We start from the raw sequence: 16,581 nt of genomic DNA, 5'->3' as shown, positions 1-16,581 counted from the left end.
TAAAGTTTTAAGCAATAATCATAAATCGTTTTTGAGATATGGTGCGACATGTAAACCCCCCCTTTTTTTTTTTACAAAATACTCAATAACTCAAAAATGACATTTTGAATCATCACCAAAAAGTATACAGATATATTAAGATTAATATAACTAAGAAGCCTTTGAAGTTTTAAGCCATAATCAAGAATCGTTTTTGAGATGCGGTGCGACATGTGAAAAAAACACACCCCTGTTTTAGTTACAAAGTGCCATAACTCAAAAAGTTGTAATCTTATTTTCACAAAAAAGTATACAGATCATTTGACCATCATAAGAAACAACTATGTTAAGTTTCAAAAAATTTGGATAAGTCGTTCTCAAGTTACGGTGCGACATGTTTACACCAGACAGACGGACAGACGGACGGACGGACGGACGGACGGACGGACGGACGGACGGACGGACGGACCATAGGCGGATCCAGGGGGGGGCCCTGGGGGGCCCGGGCCCCCCCTTTCGTGGGAAAAATTTGGTTGATTATATAGGGAATCACTGAAGCATGACTGGAGCGGGCCCCCCCTTAGGTCAACCAGAGGGCCCCCCCTTATGAAAAGTTCTGGATCCGCCACTGCGGACGGACACTGGACATTTGTATACCATAATACGTCCCGTCAAAATTGACGGACGTATAAAAAATAACACAAAGACAGGTTAGACAAAAGGTCTTTCTACTTCCATTGGTAATTATAAATTAAAAAAGGGGCCTTCCGAAGATGATAAGAAACAGTGATCCCCATTTCCATTCTCCATTTTTTATTAGAAACAAGGTCTCATAAATATTAAAACATATGTTTAAAATATATCTTCATAAAAATATGAGCACTAAACACTGGTTTACACTATAATAAAAAAATGTTTGCAAATTGTTAAAACATTTTCGGATTTATCAAAGCACTATAAAAAATGGTAACTCCTTAAAAGTCATAAAACCACAATAATAACTGCTGTTAATCAAAGTATTTATAAAAACTAAAAGTCTGTTCTGTTACAAAACCTATAGGCAAAGGTCTTACTATAATATCAGCGGGAAATTTCGGTTCTAGAGGTGCATATTCCGTATTTAATCTGCAGGGGCGGATGTAGGAATTTTCGAAAGAGGGGGTGCTAACCCAGGTAACCCAGGGCAAAGGGGGGGGGGGGTGCAAAACATATGTCCCGATACAAATGCATTGATCGGCAAAAATAAAGGGGGGGGTGCGCACCCCCGGAACCCCCCCCCTCCTGGATCCGCCACTGAATCTGTTTTTTTTCTCCTATCTCCTGATGACAGCTGGTGTGTCCGTAGATATTGTTTAAATTTTCTATATTTTCACTTTTTAATTAGTTTACCTGCACAATGGCGCAGAAGCAATATTTATTTTTTGGCGCAAATGAAAAACTACAACTTTTAAGAATTGGCGCAAAAGCAATGCGTACTTAAATATCAATCAAATTTGACCGTGCCCACAAAACGATTGTTCAAATTACGAATAGTTTCAGCTTAAAATCCATGGCACTCTAAAATGTAGATTTTTTAAATCACATAAATTCCATATCGATATACGTATATTTGGATCTATGCAATATGTTTATCTGGACATCAGCATGCTAGCTGTAATGACTCCCATCTATTCTTTGCGGGCATTAAATAATGGACTTCATTAAAGATAACCGTTTTATTTATTGTCATATAATCCACTCTATTAACACAATGTAGCATGAATAACAAAGGTATGCTGGTGTTCAATGAATGATTACAAATGATGACAGGTAAGTATAACTCCAAACTGAACGTGAACATCAAACGGTAAAAAGCTGAAAGAACAAATAAAAACTCAATATAAAACCTATCAATCCAAAAGATTTGCCAAAACATACAAAAATACAAAGTTGGCTTATGACACTAATTGTGTTCCATACATTCACATAAAAAATACAAGTATTAACAATATATCAAGTTTGTAACATAACTGTGAGTCAAAACTGGTGTGTTCAGCTTTTAATGTGTTGAAAACTCGACAAGTATCAAACATTATGTATGCAAATTATGACACGAATTGCTTTCCATACTTTAAAAATAACGAAATGAGGGGGGTGCTATGAATCATACAAAAATTACCAAAAGGGGTATTTGAATGTTTATAGAACATTTTTATAGTGTAAATGTTGTATCTGTGTGTTTACAAGTAATAACAAACGGTTGTGAAACAATAAAACAAATAATCTGGTGAAGTGGCATATTTGTCATCATTGTCATTTATCCAACGTTTTATACGTCATCAAAACACAATACATGTTATATATGTTTACAATAAACAGTTCTTCAAATTGTCAATATGCTATAAACGTACACTGTGCCGGAATCTGGCAGATATATCAATAAATGATGCTGAATCATCAACGTGAGCATGTAAATAAGGGGAAATTACAAAAGAGGGGAAAGTAACAAAGAAGATAGTAAATGTAAGTCAACTTTCGGAAACATCATGAAATAATTACGGACGAGTCAGTACACTAGCTTAGTTCCATCATTTCAATAACATGGATGGCAATATGTTTGATTGATCTAACCATACGTTAACCAGTGTCCTTTGAATACAGTGATCATGCATGATGTGAACATTTTTTTCTATAGACATAGGTAGATTTGATTAATCCAAATAATATAGGTATAAAGCATACCGGTGTCCATGCAATTCATAATGCAATACAACAATATATAGAAATAAATTATGTTTTTTTTATGAAATGTATGTGCTTATGCAACATTATCAAACTGCTGTAATGCATTAGTTATAAACTTTGAAAGAACCGATGACTTTTCATTCGTTTTTAAACTCAAATGTACTTAAATAGCACATTTTAAACCGTAAGAAATTGGTTTATCTCTCGAAAAAACCTGAACTGTTCTCGAAAAAACCCGAACTGCTCTCGAAAAAACTTGAACAGATGGAAATGAATATACCCTTAAAATTGCCTTTTAATTACAATAACTAAAACTTTTGTTATAGCATATGTAAATGTAAGGATATAAAGACATCATGTGTGCATGCTCTTTGAAATTTGCATTGGTATGTGTATAGAAATTGCTTTTTTCTATATTTTGGCATAAAAGCATTATTAGGCCAAATCAAACTTTTTTAACTGCAAAGTATGTATGGTTGGCAACATCCTTTCATCACAAATACTTACTTAACTTGTTTGATCTTGTAAATTTAGTTTAAGCATTTATTTTACGTGTTACAGGAAAACATGTCTGTTTGTTTACATTTTTAGTCATAATCTCTCGAAAAAAACTGGACGCTCTCGAAAAAACCCGATCTCAACCGGACACTATACCTACGGTGGTAATACTGATACGTATTATTACATATCAGTAAAAAAAATCTACAAACAGTATGTTAATAAAGAGTTATGAAGTAAAATGTACATGGGACAAAATCACAAAAAATACATAGAATAATACAAATTATCAATGAACAGGTGTTATATGTCAGTTTGGTATGGTCAAGACGTTTGGTAAAGATAACATCCTTTTAAGAGAGTTATCTCGCCTTAACCAGTTATGGGGTTTTTCGTATTGCGGATTGCATTCCGTATTTGTATGATATGTTAGTTGATTTGTTCTCTTGATTTATTGTTACCATTCCATGTAGATGTGTTTTTGAAGAATAGAATTTATTAACTTGAATATTCGTTTATTATCTATGCCAGAAAGGAGCATTAAACAGGGCTTTACTTGACAGTGGATGTAGAGTCTGCAACAAAAAACGAATCATAGTATATTTTTAGCATTCTTTTAAACACATACAGTAGACGACTTTAGTTTTAATACCGATTTTGCCGCAAATACTAATATTCTCTTAGAAATCAAAGACGGTTACTTCGAAGTCGATAATAGGGCTATCTTAACTAGTTATCGTAAGTGTATACTAAGATAGCCGTTAAATTGTTAAGATAACTCACGAGGGGATTGCAGATACTCTCTTATCACCATCGTAATCTCCTTGTAAAGCGTTTTCTCTTAAATGAAACTTAAGATAGGTTTTCATGATACAGGGGCCCGCGGTAACAAGAAACTTCTCTTAAAGTCTTCGTAAGTCATAGTTTACGATTACACAAAGAATGCATTAAGGGTCCTTTTAAGAGTGTATCAAAAAGCATTCTATTTTCGTTCTTTTCTTTCCCATAACTTCGTTTGATAAAACCCTTAAAACATTCTTAGTCTAAGCGCACTTATTAATTTTCGGACTTATCCGACAACGTTTTCTTTGAAATTCTTTGATTTACATGTTAGTTTGTCCCGAAAAAATCTAGTGAAATGTTTGTATCGTAGGGCTATCATGACTAGCAGTGACACGGACAGTGAATTAAATGTATGCAATTACTTTTGCAAATAATCTTACATGTTTTCAATTTGTTTCTTAATCCGTTATAAATCAAGAGGACTTGAGCGGCCAAGCAATACACGTACAGTTTCATTCCCTGACATTCCTCATGTGTAAGATAAAGGTCATTTTCATTCTAAGATAGGTTGATGTGTGGGTAGAACCACACTTACATTAAAATGTTTTTTCACAAGACGACGGGCGTATCATGCGCTCATGGCGCAGCTGTTTATTTAAATATTGATCCAGTCGAAATGCTATCTAAAACACTTACCACTCATTCAAAAAAGAAGGGTCTGACTTGTTTTTATCATACTGCTTTTATTACATTATAGATGTCTGTTTCCGTTGATTCCGTTAAATACCAATTCCTCAGAGCAATTGGTACTTTGCGGAACGGAACGGAACGGAAAAATAAATTAAAAAGTTTAAATCAGATTCAACTTGATCACTGTCTCTAATCATCGTCGGAACGGGCCGTTGAAGGCCTCTTTTTTAAAATATAATTACCGATGGAAGGAGAAAGACTTTTTGTGTAACCTGCCTTTGTGTTAAATTTTGTATTATTGATCAAGTCGAAAATGCTATCTAAAACACATACCACTCATGCAAAAAGAGGTGTCAGACATTTTTTTTATCATACTGCTTTAATTACATTAAAGACATCTGTTTCCGTTTATCTGTTTCCGTTTTTTCCGTTAAATACCAATTCCTCAGAGCAATTGGTACTTTGCGGAACGGAACGGAACGGAAAAATAAATTAAAAAGTTTAAATCAGATTCAACTTGATCACTGTCTCTAATCATCGTCGGAACGGGCTGTTGAAGGCCTCTTTTTTAAAATATAATTACCGATGGAAGGAGAAAGACTTTTTGTGTAACCTGCCTCTGTGTTAAATTTTGTATTATTGATCAAGTCGAAAATGCTATCTAAAACACATACCACTCATGCAAAAAGAGGTGTCAGACAATTTTTGTTATCATACTGCTTTAATTACATTAAAGATGTCTGTTTCCGTTTTTTCCGTTAAATACCAATTCCTCAGAGCAATTGGTACTTTGCGGAACGGAACGGAACGGAAAAATAAATTAAAAAGTTTAAATCAGATTCAACTTGATCACTGTCTCTAATCATCGTCGGAACGGGCTGTTGAAGGCCTCTTATTTAAAATATAATTACCGATGGAAGGAGAAAGACTTTTTGTGTAACCTGCCTTTGTGTTAAATTTTGTATTATTGATCAAGTCGAAAATGCTATCTAAAACACATACCACTCATGCAAAAAGAGGTGTCAGACAATTTTTGTTATCATACTGCTTTAATTACATTAAAGATGTCTGTTTCCGTTTTTTCCGTTAAATACCAATTCCTCAGAGCAATTGGTACTTTGCGGAACGGAACGGAACGGAAAAATAAATTAAAAAGTTTAAATCAGATTCAACTTGATCACTGTCTCTAATCATCGTCGGAACGGGCTGTTGAAGGCCTCTTTTTTAAAATATAATTACCGATGGAAGGAGAAAGACTTTTTGTGTAACCTGCCTTTGTGTTAAATTTTGTATTATTGATCAAGTCGAAAATGCTATCTAAAACACATACCACTCATGCATAAAGAGGTGTCAGACAATTTTTGTTATCATACTGCTTTAATTACATTAAAGATGTCTGTTTCCGTTTTTTCCGTTAAATACCAATTCCTCAGAGCAATTGGTACTTTGCGGAACGGAACGGAACGGAACGGAACGGAAAAATAAATTAAAAAGTTTAAATCAGATTCAACTTGATCACTGTCTCTAATCATCGTCGGAACGGGCTGTTGAAGGCCTCTTATTTAAAATATAATTACCGATGGAAGGAGAAAGACTTTTTGTGTAACCTGCCTTTGTGTTAAATTTTGTATTATTGATCAAGTCGAAAATGCTATCTAAAACACATACCACTCATGCAAAAAGAGGTGTCAGACAATTTTTGTTATCATACTGCTTTAATTACATTAAAGATGTCTGTTTCCGTTTTTTCCGTTAAATACCAATTCCTCAGAGCAATTGGTACTTTGCGGAACGGAACGGAACGGAAAAATAAATTAAAAAGTTTAAATCAGATTCATTTTGATCACTGTCTCTAATCAAGGACGACGTGAGGTCAGTCTAGATATCATAATGCATGACTTGCAAATGCGTTAATTTCATGATAATTTATCAGGACAATCCGACATATTCATCTACAGAATATTTTCCGATGTTATACATTATTACACATTTCACCTGTGAAGATGAGATTAAGTATACATTTGTGTTATTTGTATATGGAAAACCGTAAAACACAGAAATTTTAAAGTTTGTTTTGTTTTAAAGATTTTTCGAAATTTTGATAAATGCCCCCTTTGGATACCTTAAATGAAATTCTTTTCCGTTCCGTTCCGTTCCGTTCCGTTCCGTTCCGTTCCGTAAAGTACCAATAGCCCCCCCATAGTTCAATTTTTGATGAAATCAAACAGTTTAATTTTGGACCCTTTTGGACCCTAATTTCTAATCTGTTGGAACAAAAACTCCCAAAATCAATCCCAACCTTCCTTCTGTGGTCATAAACCTTGTGTTAAAATTTCATAGATTTCTATTTACAAATACTCAAGTCATTGTGCAAAAACCAAGAAAAATGCTTATTTGGGAGCTTTTTTTGGCCCCTAATCCCTAAACTGTTGGGACCAAAAACTCCCAAAATCATTCCCAACCTTCCTTTTGTGGTCATAAACCTTAAGTTAAAATTTCGTAGATTTCTGCTTACTAAAGTTATTGTGAGAAAACCAAGAAAAATGCTTATTTGGGCCCTTTTGGCATCTAATTCCTAAACTGTTGGGACCAAAACTCCAATAATCAATCCCAACCTTCCTTTTAAATGGTCATAAACCTTGTGTTTAAATTTCATAAATTTCTATTTACTTATACTAAAGTTATAGTGTGAAAATCAAATGTCTTCGACGACGACGACGCCAACATCATACCTATATACGATAACCCACTGTACAGTAAACGATGACATGATAATAATATCCATTTCTTAAAGACATGAATCAAATATTCAACAAAGTTCAACCTATCACATAATGTTTACTTTCAAACATATGCCACTAGTGAAGCATGATCTGCTCATCATACAGATCTGATATCACCTCTTTTTTTTGGGGGGGGGGGACAATAAAATATTTAGATTTGTGTTGGAAAATACATTGAACTGGCTGGACAATCTTGTATGGGAGATTGTGGGATAATTCCTTGCTTAAATTAAAGCAGAAAACAGTCTCATGGTAGTTAGCTCTCCTCGAGTGTGGGAAACTGAGGGCAATCTGACAAATGGTATTGCCGTGGCCCTGTCACTTCACATCTCTTTTTTATACATGTATATAATATGTAAGAGTTACAGCAAGATTGCTTTGATGATAAGTCTTACTGTAGACATTTACCTTGTGAGCTGGAAAATTAAGTCCGACTCAACAGATTGGTCTTACTCAAAGCAGGGTTCATATGAAAATATATGCTTGAAATATTTGCCACTGGAAATAAAGAATATACCAAAGCAATCAGTCATCTACAAACTAAATACATAATTAGAAGACTTGCTATTTTGAATCTCATAGTCACTTGGACATGTTCACAGGTTATTTAAGTAAAATGATCCATGAACTGTTCAATATCTCTTTCTCAGACTAGTGCTGTAGATGCCGAAGATGGTCATATGATAATTGTTTATCGGGAGAGATATCCATACATATAGATTATAAAGATATAATAAAATGTGGTATGAGTGTCAATGAGACAACTGTCCAGTCCATCCAAATGGTTACTTTAAAAAAAAAAAAAAAAACGACACATTTTTTGTTAAATCCAAATTTTTAGCTTAAAATATTTTACCAATCATAGTCATTTTTGGTTGCTTAAGGTGGCTCGGGGCTATTCGAAGTTTCTATCAGAAGTGCTGTATTTTTGGTTATTTTATTCTTTAAAGAAAATGAATCAAATTGGTCGAAAAAAAATAGGGGGTCACGGACCATTTAAGATCAAAATTTTACTTTTAAACAGGTATGTAAATGGGACCATTTTTCAATGAAATGATAGGAAAAATACAGGTGTTGACATATTTTTATCGGAATATCAAAAAAACGTTCTATGACAATTTGTCCAAAACTGTTATATGAAAAGCTGAAATATAGCTTCAAAGAATGAGCCAATAAAAAACATAGGTCACCGATAAGGAAAAAAAAATATTTTGCCTTAAAACCCAAATTTTGGCGGGAAAGTGGTGAAAATGGGTGAAATGTCATTTTGACCCTTTAACAAATACGGATAATAACGAAAATATTCTATAAGTCACATAACTACAATGATTTAACATTTCTAATCAATCAAAATATTTAAAAAAAAAATATATCAAATTTACGACAAATACTTTTGTAGTTCATGCGTGAAATTATGCGCAGTCGAATAGTCCCGAACCACCTTAATTGTAGACCCCCCCTTTCTTTATTTTTTATTTCAGACTAAAATTTGAATTTAGAAACAAAAACTTATAAGTAAAGGGTATCAATTAACTCAAAATTGCCTGATTCATCACTATCAATAAAGCTTTTGTCAATTCAGGCTAAATTTTCAAAAAAAACAACATATATAGACCTTTACCCATATTTCTGGAAATTCAAAAATAGACCCAAATTAACATGTGACCCATGCCATGTTATGGTGGGCAGAACAGTTCAAATTCTTAATTTTTTTTACATGATGCTCAGCTAGCCACCTAACTTATCAATGATGTAAAAAGAAGAAAAATTAAACGACAGTTTTTTTTGGGGGTATAGTGTTGGGTACCCTCTTGAGTATGGTCTGCAACACGGTGCCTTGGCCCACACCAAACTGCAAGCTATAAGGGGCCCCAAAAATGACTAGTGTAAAACCTTTCAAAGGGGGAAAACAAACTGTCTAATCTTTATAAGAAACACTTATGAACCACATAAACAAACGCCAACTACAAAACATCAGATTATATATACAAATCTAGTTCTGAATTCATAGATCCATCATTTTGTTACCGGAGAGCATGTTTCTACTCTACAAATTTATATCGTCACCACCGGGATTCGAACCCCGGTCGCCTGCATGACAGTCAGTGCGTTAACCCACTGAGCCAAAGAATCGATTTTCTAGCTCACTAATTAGCAACAAGAAGAATTTTAGCGACAAGAAGAATCATTTTAGCGACAAGAAGAATCATTTTAGCGACAAGAAGTGACAAGAAACTATTAATAAGCGACAAGAAAACATTTTTTTTTAAATTAAAATTACTTATTCCAAATAAAAATTAAAATAATATGCAAAAGAAAACAATTTTAGCGACAAGAAAGTTAATATTGATAGAAAAAAATTGAAGCATTTATTTACATAATATTTTATCATTTATTATGTATAACAGCCAGTATTACGTTTACCCTGTTGTATTATGAGATTACTTTTCCTTGTGATTTAGAACATTTTATTTATCTTATAATTTGTTTTTTAAAACTCTTTTTGTACAATATATACTAAGCTCGCAAAATGAATTATTTGAATCATTGTCCTGAAAATACAGACACAAATTGTGAAATTCAAAAAACTGAAATCAAACAAAAGGAAAAGAAAACTAAAATGTGTATATTTTCATCATTTTATTTTGTGAATTGCCTCATTAAATGATATTTATCATGTGTATGCATATTGATTGAAGATTAAAGGAAATTAATGACAATCTTGAGTTTTCAACAGGTGTTCACTATTTACAATGATTGTTTTATATTTCAGACTTTAATTTTGCATGTAGTAATTATGATTTAACAATAACGGATTCTTATAAATACCTTGGGATCTGGCTTGACGAACACCTTACATTTACAAAAAATACTAAGGAACTAGCAAAATCAGCAAGCCGAGCTTTAGGGGCTGTTTTTGGACGTTTTATTTCATCCGGTGGTATGTCATATAAAGTTTATACAAAATTGTGCAACTCAATGGTGGAGCCTATCTTAATGTACAGAAGTGGAATTTGGGGAACAAAATCGTTTAGCGTAATAAACTCTGTGCAAAATAAAGCCTGTAAGTACTTTTTATCAGTTGGTAGAAATACATCTAATATTTCTACTATGGGCGACTTAGGATGGACATCATGTTTGAATAAACAGCGTGTTTCATGGGTTCGGCTTCTGTGTAAACTAACACGAATGGATCAAAGTAGAACTGTATATGATATTTGGAGTTGGAGATCACGTCGAAGAAAATGCTTGAATACTGAGGTGAACAAGATGAACTTATTGGAAATTAGAAACATTGTTAGTGATGTATCATTAAGTACAAAAAATGTACAAAAGTAGTCATGAAAAAAGTCAATGAACAAGTAAACATCTTAAATAATACAGAATGGCAGAGAGAACTCTTTAACGATCGTGGAAAAGACAATGGAAATAAACTTAGAACATATATGGCAATACAAAAGCAACTGTTCCAAGGAACCGTATGTGTCAAAAATTATACCACGGTCGTACCAATGTGTAATGGCACTGTTTCTTGCAGGCTCGCTCCCTTTAGCCATCGAGACTGGAAGATATACTAAGCCGCCAATACCTGTTGAAGTCATCATAACTTTATATATGACTCTAAATAACACAAACCCTGGCTATACTCCAGATAACCATCATGGATTTTTTAGTCGGGCGCCAAATGTAACCGTAGAGCATGTTTCTACTCTACAAATTTATATCGTCACCACCGGGATTCCAACCCCAGTCGCCAGCATGACAGTCAAAAAATGGATTCTCTAGCTCAGTTGATTAAGACTGGCTTTCTACCTATACTAAGGAGGTGAAGCAACTCCGCTACAATTAACGTAATAGGCCATCAAAACTGGGAATAGAAAATTGTCTATAAATCAAATCTTATCTGTAAAATGATCTATAAATTACATTTGTTTGAAACTTGTTCAAAGTCTGTATATCTGTAAACATAGATTCAGGAGGTGTTTCCTTGCTGAAATGAAAAGTAGCTGCCATGTTTAATGTCACATGACTTTCCTACGGATGTATCTGATAACCAATAAATGTGGGTTACACTAAAGACCTGAAAGTGGACCTGAAAAGACCTGAAAAGACCTGAAAAGACCTGAAAATATACGACTAAATTTATTCAAATTGCAATAACTTTTTTACTATTGGATGGAATTTCTTCAAGTTGGAATTTTATTAATTGTTAATATTCATATTTCATTAAAATTTAAATGTTTTAAATTAAAAACAATTTTTTGATGCCAAAAGTTGGACCTGAACGGAGAAATGAAGGGACCTGAAAATCTATGTCGGACTAACATTCTAACTACCATTACTTTAAAAACCAATGGATATCTTTCAACTTTAGATTTTGTGAAACTAAAAGTTAGTTATAATGATAAAATAAAAAAAAATATATGAAAAATACCATTTGGGTGTGAAAACTCGGAACTGAACGGAAAATTACTAGTAACATAAATTTGCTTGAAAATTAAGACTGCGGTCAGATTTATTCAATATCTTTAACTGTTTTCAATCATTCTCCTTGAAATATGAATTTTGTTATAGGAAAGGTATAATATATCATTGAAATTATAAAGAATTTTATCGAAAATATATGATGGTTGAGTTACAAAATTCGGACCTTGTCGGTGAAACAAAAGACATGAATGGATTCTAGGGGTAGTTGTATTTAAACTCGCAAAACATTGTTTTCTTATAATTTGTTTCTATTTTAGACAAAAGTCTATTGAAGAGGACGAATGACTTTATATTTATACAGGAACATATTTGAAAACAAAGTACATTGTTATTGATAAATCCTGAACCTAATAAAAAAAAAAGGAAGATTGTCCGTTGAAATTATTCAAACTAATACAACTTGCTTAAACTACATTAATATATATTAAAGCAGGTCGTAAACTGTTTTATTTATAAAATAAAAGTATTAGTATTGCTTCCCCATAAATCATATGTAATTTAAAGAGTTCGTCGATTGGAATGTTTTAATTAAATGAACGTGTACCGGTTGTAATTCACACCTTGTATTGATATTAGGTGATAATTAGTCTAAATAAACATTTCATTTTAATCTTTTAATTGGATTATCACTACATCTTGTTACACGAACTAAACATTGCTCGGTCACCAATTCAAGTATAAACTGATAAAAACTCATTTTAAGCTAATCGTTAACATTAAATAGTTTTATCACAAGTTGCTTTTGACTCTTCTTAAATGAAAATGCAAATGTTTTTTAAGATATGTTGAATTAACTAGCCAGGTTCATTCAGGACTTCATTTTTCATTCAACAGGTCCGACGTTTGTCACAAAGTGAAGGTTCCAGACTTGGGACACCACAAAAATTGTGACGGGGTTATCGTAGTTTAAAGACACCAAACCTTTTTCTGAATTATTTATTTCTATGGTATATTATGTCCTCTTTGACTTATAAGTTTTGACATCCGAGTTTTGATTATTCTTTGGTATCTTCCGTCTTTTTTTACTTGTATCAGTTTTACGTATCGGCATATTAGTATCTTCCATCAATAAAAATTAGAAAGATGTGGTGTGACAATGAGACAGATCTCTACAAGAGACCAAATGACATCGGACATGAAAAGTTATCAACCATATTTTTTCGTCTATGTTTATTATTTTCGTTTTAAAAAAAATGTGAAATTTTAGGCTCATTCAGATTTTTAGTTTTCCGTTCAGGTCCGAGTTTTGACACCCCAACAATATTTTTACATATTTTTTTTTATATTCTTATTATATTGAACTTTTTTTATTTACAAAATCAAAAGTTGAAAGATATCCATTGAATATTAAAAAAGTTATTGTAGTTAGAATTAGTCCGACATAGATTTTCAGGTCCCTTCAGGTCTTTTCATTTCTCCGTTCAGGTCCAACTTTTGGCATCAAAAAATTGTTTTTAATTTAAAACATTCAAATTTTAATGAAATATGAATATTAACAATGCATAAAATTCCAACTTGAAGAAATTCCATCCAATAATAAAAAAGTTATTGCAATTTGAATAATTTTAGTCGTATATTTTCAGGTCTTTTCAGGTCTTTTCAGGTCCACTTTCAGGTCTTTAGTGTAACCCAATAAATGTATATTTATTGGTAGATGGTCATGACCGATAAATAAGCGACCCCAACGTACAATCATAACAATGTATAAATCAGGACAAAAATTTTAAACAGAGCAGATAAAAAACAACAAATAGATCCTATACGGTAATTTAAGGTGGTATGGGAGTCTAAAATAAAAATGATATAATTTGCTCATACTTTGCCAAAACGTAGTATATATATATATATTGATAAATTAATGTTCAAACTGAAAATATAAAAGAAATTGATAGTTTACCGTGCATTTTTCTCAGGCATTTTCTCAAACTATAGGTTGTGACAAAATGGCATATTTTGTATGGATTAAACAGGGAAAACAGTATTGTGTGATAAGAAGCTAAACTAAATGATAGAATTGGAAAATAAACTACCAAAAAGATAGCTTTTAGAAAATGCCGCTTTGAGAATATCAAAAGAAATGATAAGGTCACCGTGTTTTCCCCCAGTTAAAATACATAATGGGAAAATTCCATGTAGATTCCTTCAGGAAAGGCACTGTGTCAGAGTTATCTCCCTTTAAAATGTCAATCTAAAAAATCAACCAAAAATAATTTATTTTTATTTGAAGATACCTTTGTAAAAATATTAATATTTAAAAGTTATAATCTTATGATTTTTTTCTTTAAATGAAAATTCACATAGTTATCTGCGTTCCTGCATCACTGAATTTTCCTAACTGGATTGAAAATCTGGACCTTAGGTTCTCTGTATTTTTACAATCCAAGATGGCGAATTAAAGACACCCATACCACCTTAATTATTAATGGTTGCCCCTTGTAGTTTTAATACTTGAATTTGCATTTGAAGTCAGATCACTGTGAAAAGGCAGTTTACAAATCAGATACATAAATAGTATATCTTATTATATGTATTATATGTTTTGCGTTAAAAGTACTAAATAGAATTGGGATATCGAAATCAGCCCGGAATATTTGTTTAATTTCAACTGTTTATAAGTAGATGGTGGAGGGGGTCTAAATTGTAATCCATAGGTTCTTTAGATAATTTGTCAAAATGTAGTTTATATCATACTTTTGTAAAACTATCATAAAAGTATGAGTCACCGGTCTTTTTGTTTCATGTTACTGGTTGAACGCAACATTGTTAGTTTTTGTATAGATTATCCAGGGAAACCCCAATTTTGTGTGATAAAAAGACAACTTCACCATACGGTAAATTTTTAAAGATAAAATATGAGAAGATCTGAGAAGATACCCCTAATAATATTCTTTCTGATTAGAAAAAGAAAAAATGGGTTCATCGTACTCGTTTTATTGCTACACAATAATATATGTAAATTCACAACACATTTAAAATTACTATATTTGTGCTATCTCCCCTTATATTCTACTTACCTCCCCTTAAATGGCAAAGTTGAAAAATAGAGAATAAAACAAAAAAATCTTATTTTTTTTAATACAGCCGCAAGTATGATAAAACACATAATTTTCTGTATTTATACGCACATTCTTCCACATGAATTATATAGGCTCCTCTCGAAATATCAGTACAGATTTCATTAAAAATTTATACCGATTGCTATCTGCTTTTTCAAAATCGAAGAAGGAGGATGACACACCTAGCAACCTTAACTGTTCCTGCGGTTTGTGGACATTGTTCTGTGGAGGGTATTTACTACTACTGAAAAACATGGGAGGGGAATACAAGAACGTGTCTAGGGTTCATCTATGAAGATTAAAGTAGTGACTACGAAACTGTTTTCTTAAAGTCTGGTTTACTTTCTTTAAATAAAAAAAGACGTCTACGAATGAAGTTAAGTTTAGCATCTTTAAATAATAAGACGTCTAAGAATGATCGATATAGGAACTCTTAAAATCTTACACACCAGAGTATTTCAAAGATATCATTAATCAGTTTAAAAATGCATCTTACTCTTTGAGAAAGCAACAAACTGTTGAAGTACCACATGTGAGAACAAAACGGTTTAGTCTTCTTTCATTATGGTATCATGCTGTCCAGAGCTGTATTATTAAATAACGGTTGCCTGACGCGATTCGTACATACACGAACCTCAGCCAGTTTAAAATATAAAAAAGAAGATGTGGTATGATTGCCAATGAGACAACTGTCCACAAGAGACCAAAATGACACATACATTAACAATTATAGGTCACCGTACGGCCTTCAACAATGAGCAAAGCCCATACCGCATAGTCAGCTATCAGACGCTTCTTAATATAATACAGCATTAACAAATACGGACTAAAAGTATGATAAACAAACATATGTTCAACTCATATGCAGATGTGGCTTCTGCAGATCTTAATTATTGAATTATTATGTTGAGATTTCAATGCAGCTTTAAGTACTTAACTTGTCACAGTTTGTTTTATTCATTCCGTCTGCTTTGTAATCTGTTTAGTCACGGCTTGGCTTGTTTGTGCTATAGCTTTATATAAATGAACATTTTGATGGAAACATAAATGTGTCAGTTCCTTCCGTGCAATACATTATTGTCCTGCCTGAATCATTACAATGTTAAAAGAAAAGCGAAGTCGAAACTAAATTGATAATGACATGACAAACAACAGTACACACAACACAACATAAAAAACTAAAGAATGAGCAACACGAACCTCCAAAAATACCTTAAGTATTGTATTTTTGGTGGCTCCGGAAGGGTAAGCAGATCCTACTCCACTTGTGCGGCACCTATGCATCTTGCTGCTCATTTTAGTTCAAACCCGGTGATAAGTCTAATTCGATAGGTAACATTCATGGCAAAAGAGGACGGGGTTATGATAGCGACAATTGGAACATATACATTGTATGTCGTCATCTGGGAAACAGATATCCCATAAAGATCAACTAACTCGTGATGGTGTCCGTAAAATTTAAGAAGGGATGATTTTAACTTCACCAGTTGGAACCCTTGGATTAATAGCTTCCCTGTGAGCATCAACGCTCTATCAAGGAAATCATGATAGAAAATACAAGCCCTGGAATATCGTATCAA

General features: G+C 32.8%; 1 protein-coding gene and 1 long non-coding RNA gene across 3 annotated transcripts in view; both read right to left on the bottom strand.

Annotated features, from left to right (window-relative positions):
* Positions 1-16,581, bottom strand: part of LOC139529120 (COMM domain-containing protein 7-like) — a 35,993-nt gene that overhangs the window by 18,042 nt on the left and 1,370 nt on the right. The window contains exon 1 of one of the 2 annotated variants that reach the window (XM_071325436.1): positions 11,385-11,505. The exons of the other annotated variant lie outside the window; for it this stretch is intronic. Coding sequence (XP_071181537.1) covers positions 11,385-11,471 — 87 coding nt within the window. The 5' untranslated portion in view covers positions 11,472-11,505. Of the gene's footprint in view, positions 1-11,384; positions 11,506-16,581 lie in introns of those variants that run through there. 2 annotated transcript variants of the gene reach the window in all.
* On the bottom strand, positions 1,680-3,991 carry LOC139529098 (uncharacterized). The gene is made up of 2 exons (XR_011665750.1): positions 2,370-3,991; positions 1,680-1,833 (listed from the first exon to the last, which is right to left on the bottom strand). It is a non-coding gene; the product is annotated as an uncharacterized lncRNA (long non-coding RNA).

The sequence above is a fragment of the Mytilus edulis genome, chromosome 1 (assembly GCF_963676685.1).
Source record: "Mytilus edulis chromosome 1, xbMytEdul2.2, whole genome shotgun sequence".
Taxonomy (NCBI): Eukaryota; Metazoa; Mollusca; class Bivalvia; order Mytilida; family Mytilidae; genus Mytilus; species Mytilus edulis.
Note: the sequence above shows the minus strand (reverse complement) of the source record. Positions and strands in the feature narration are given on the sequence as shown.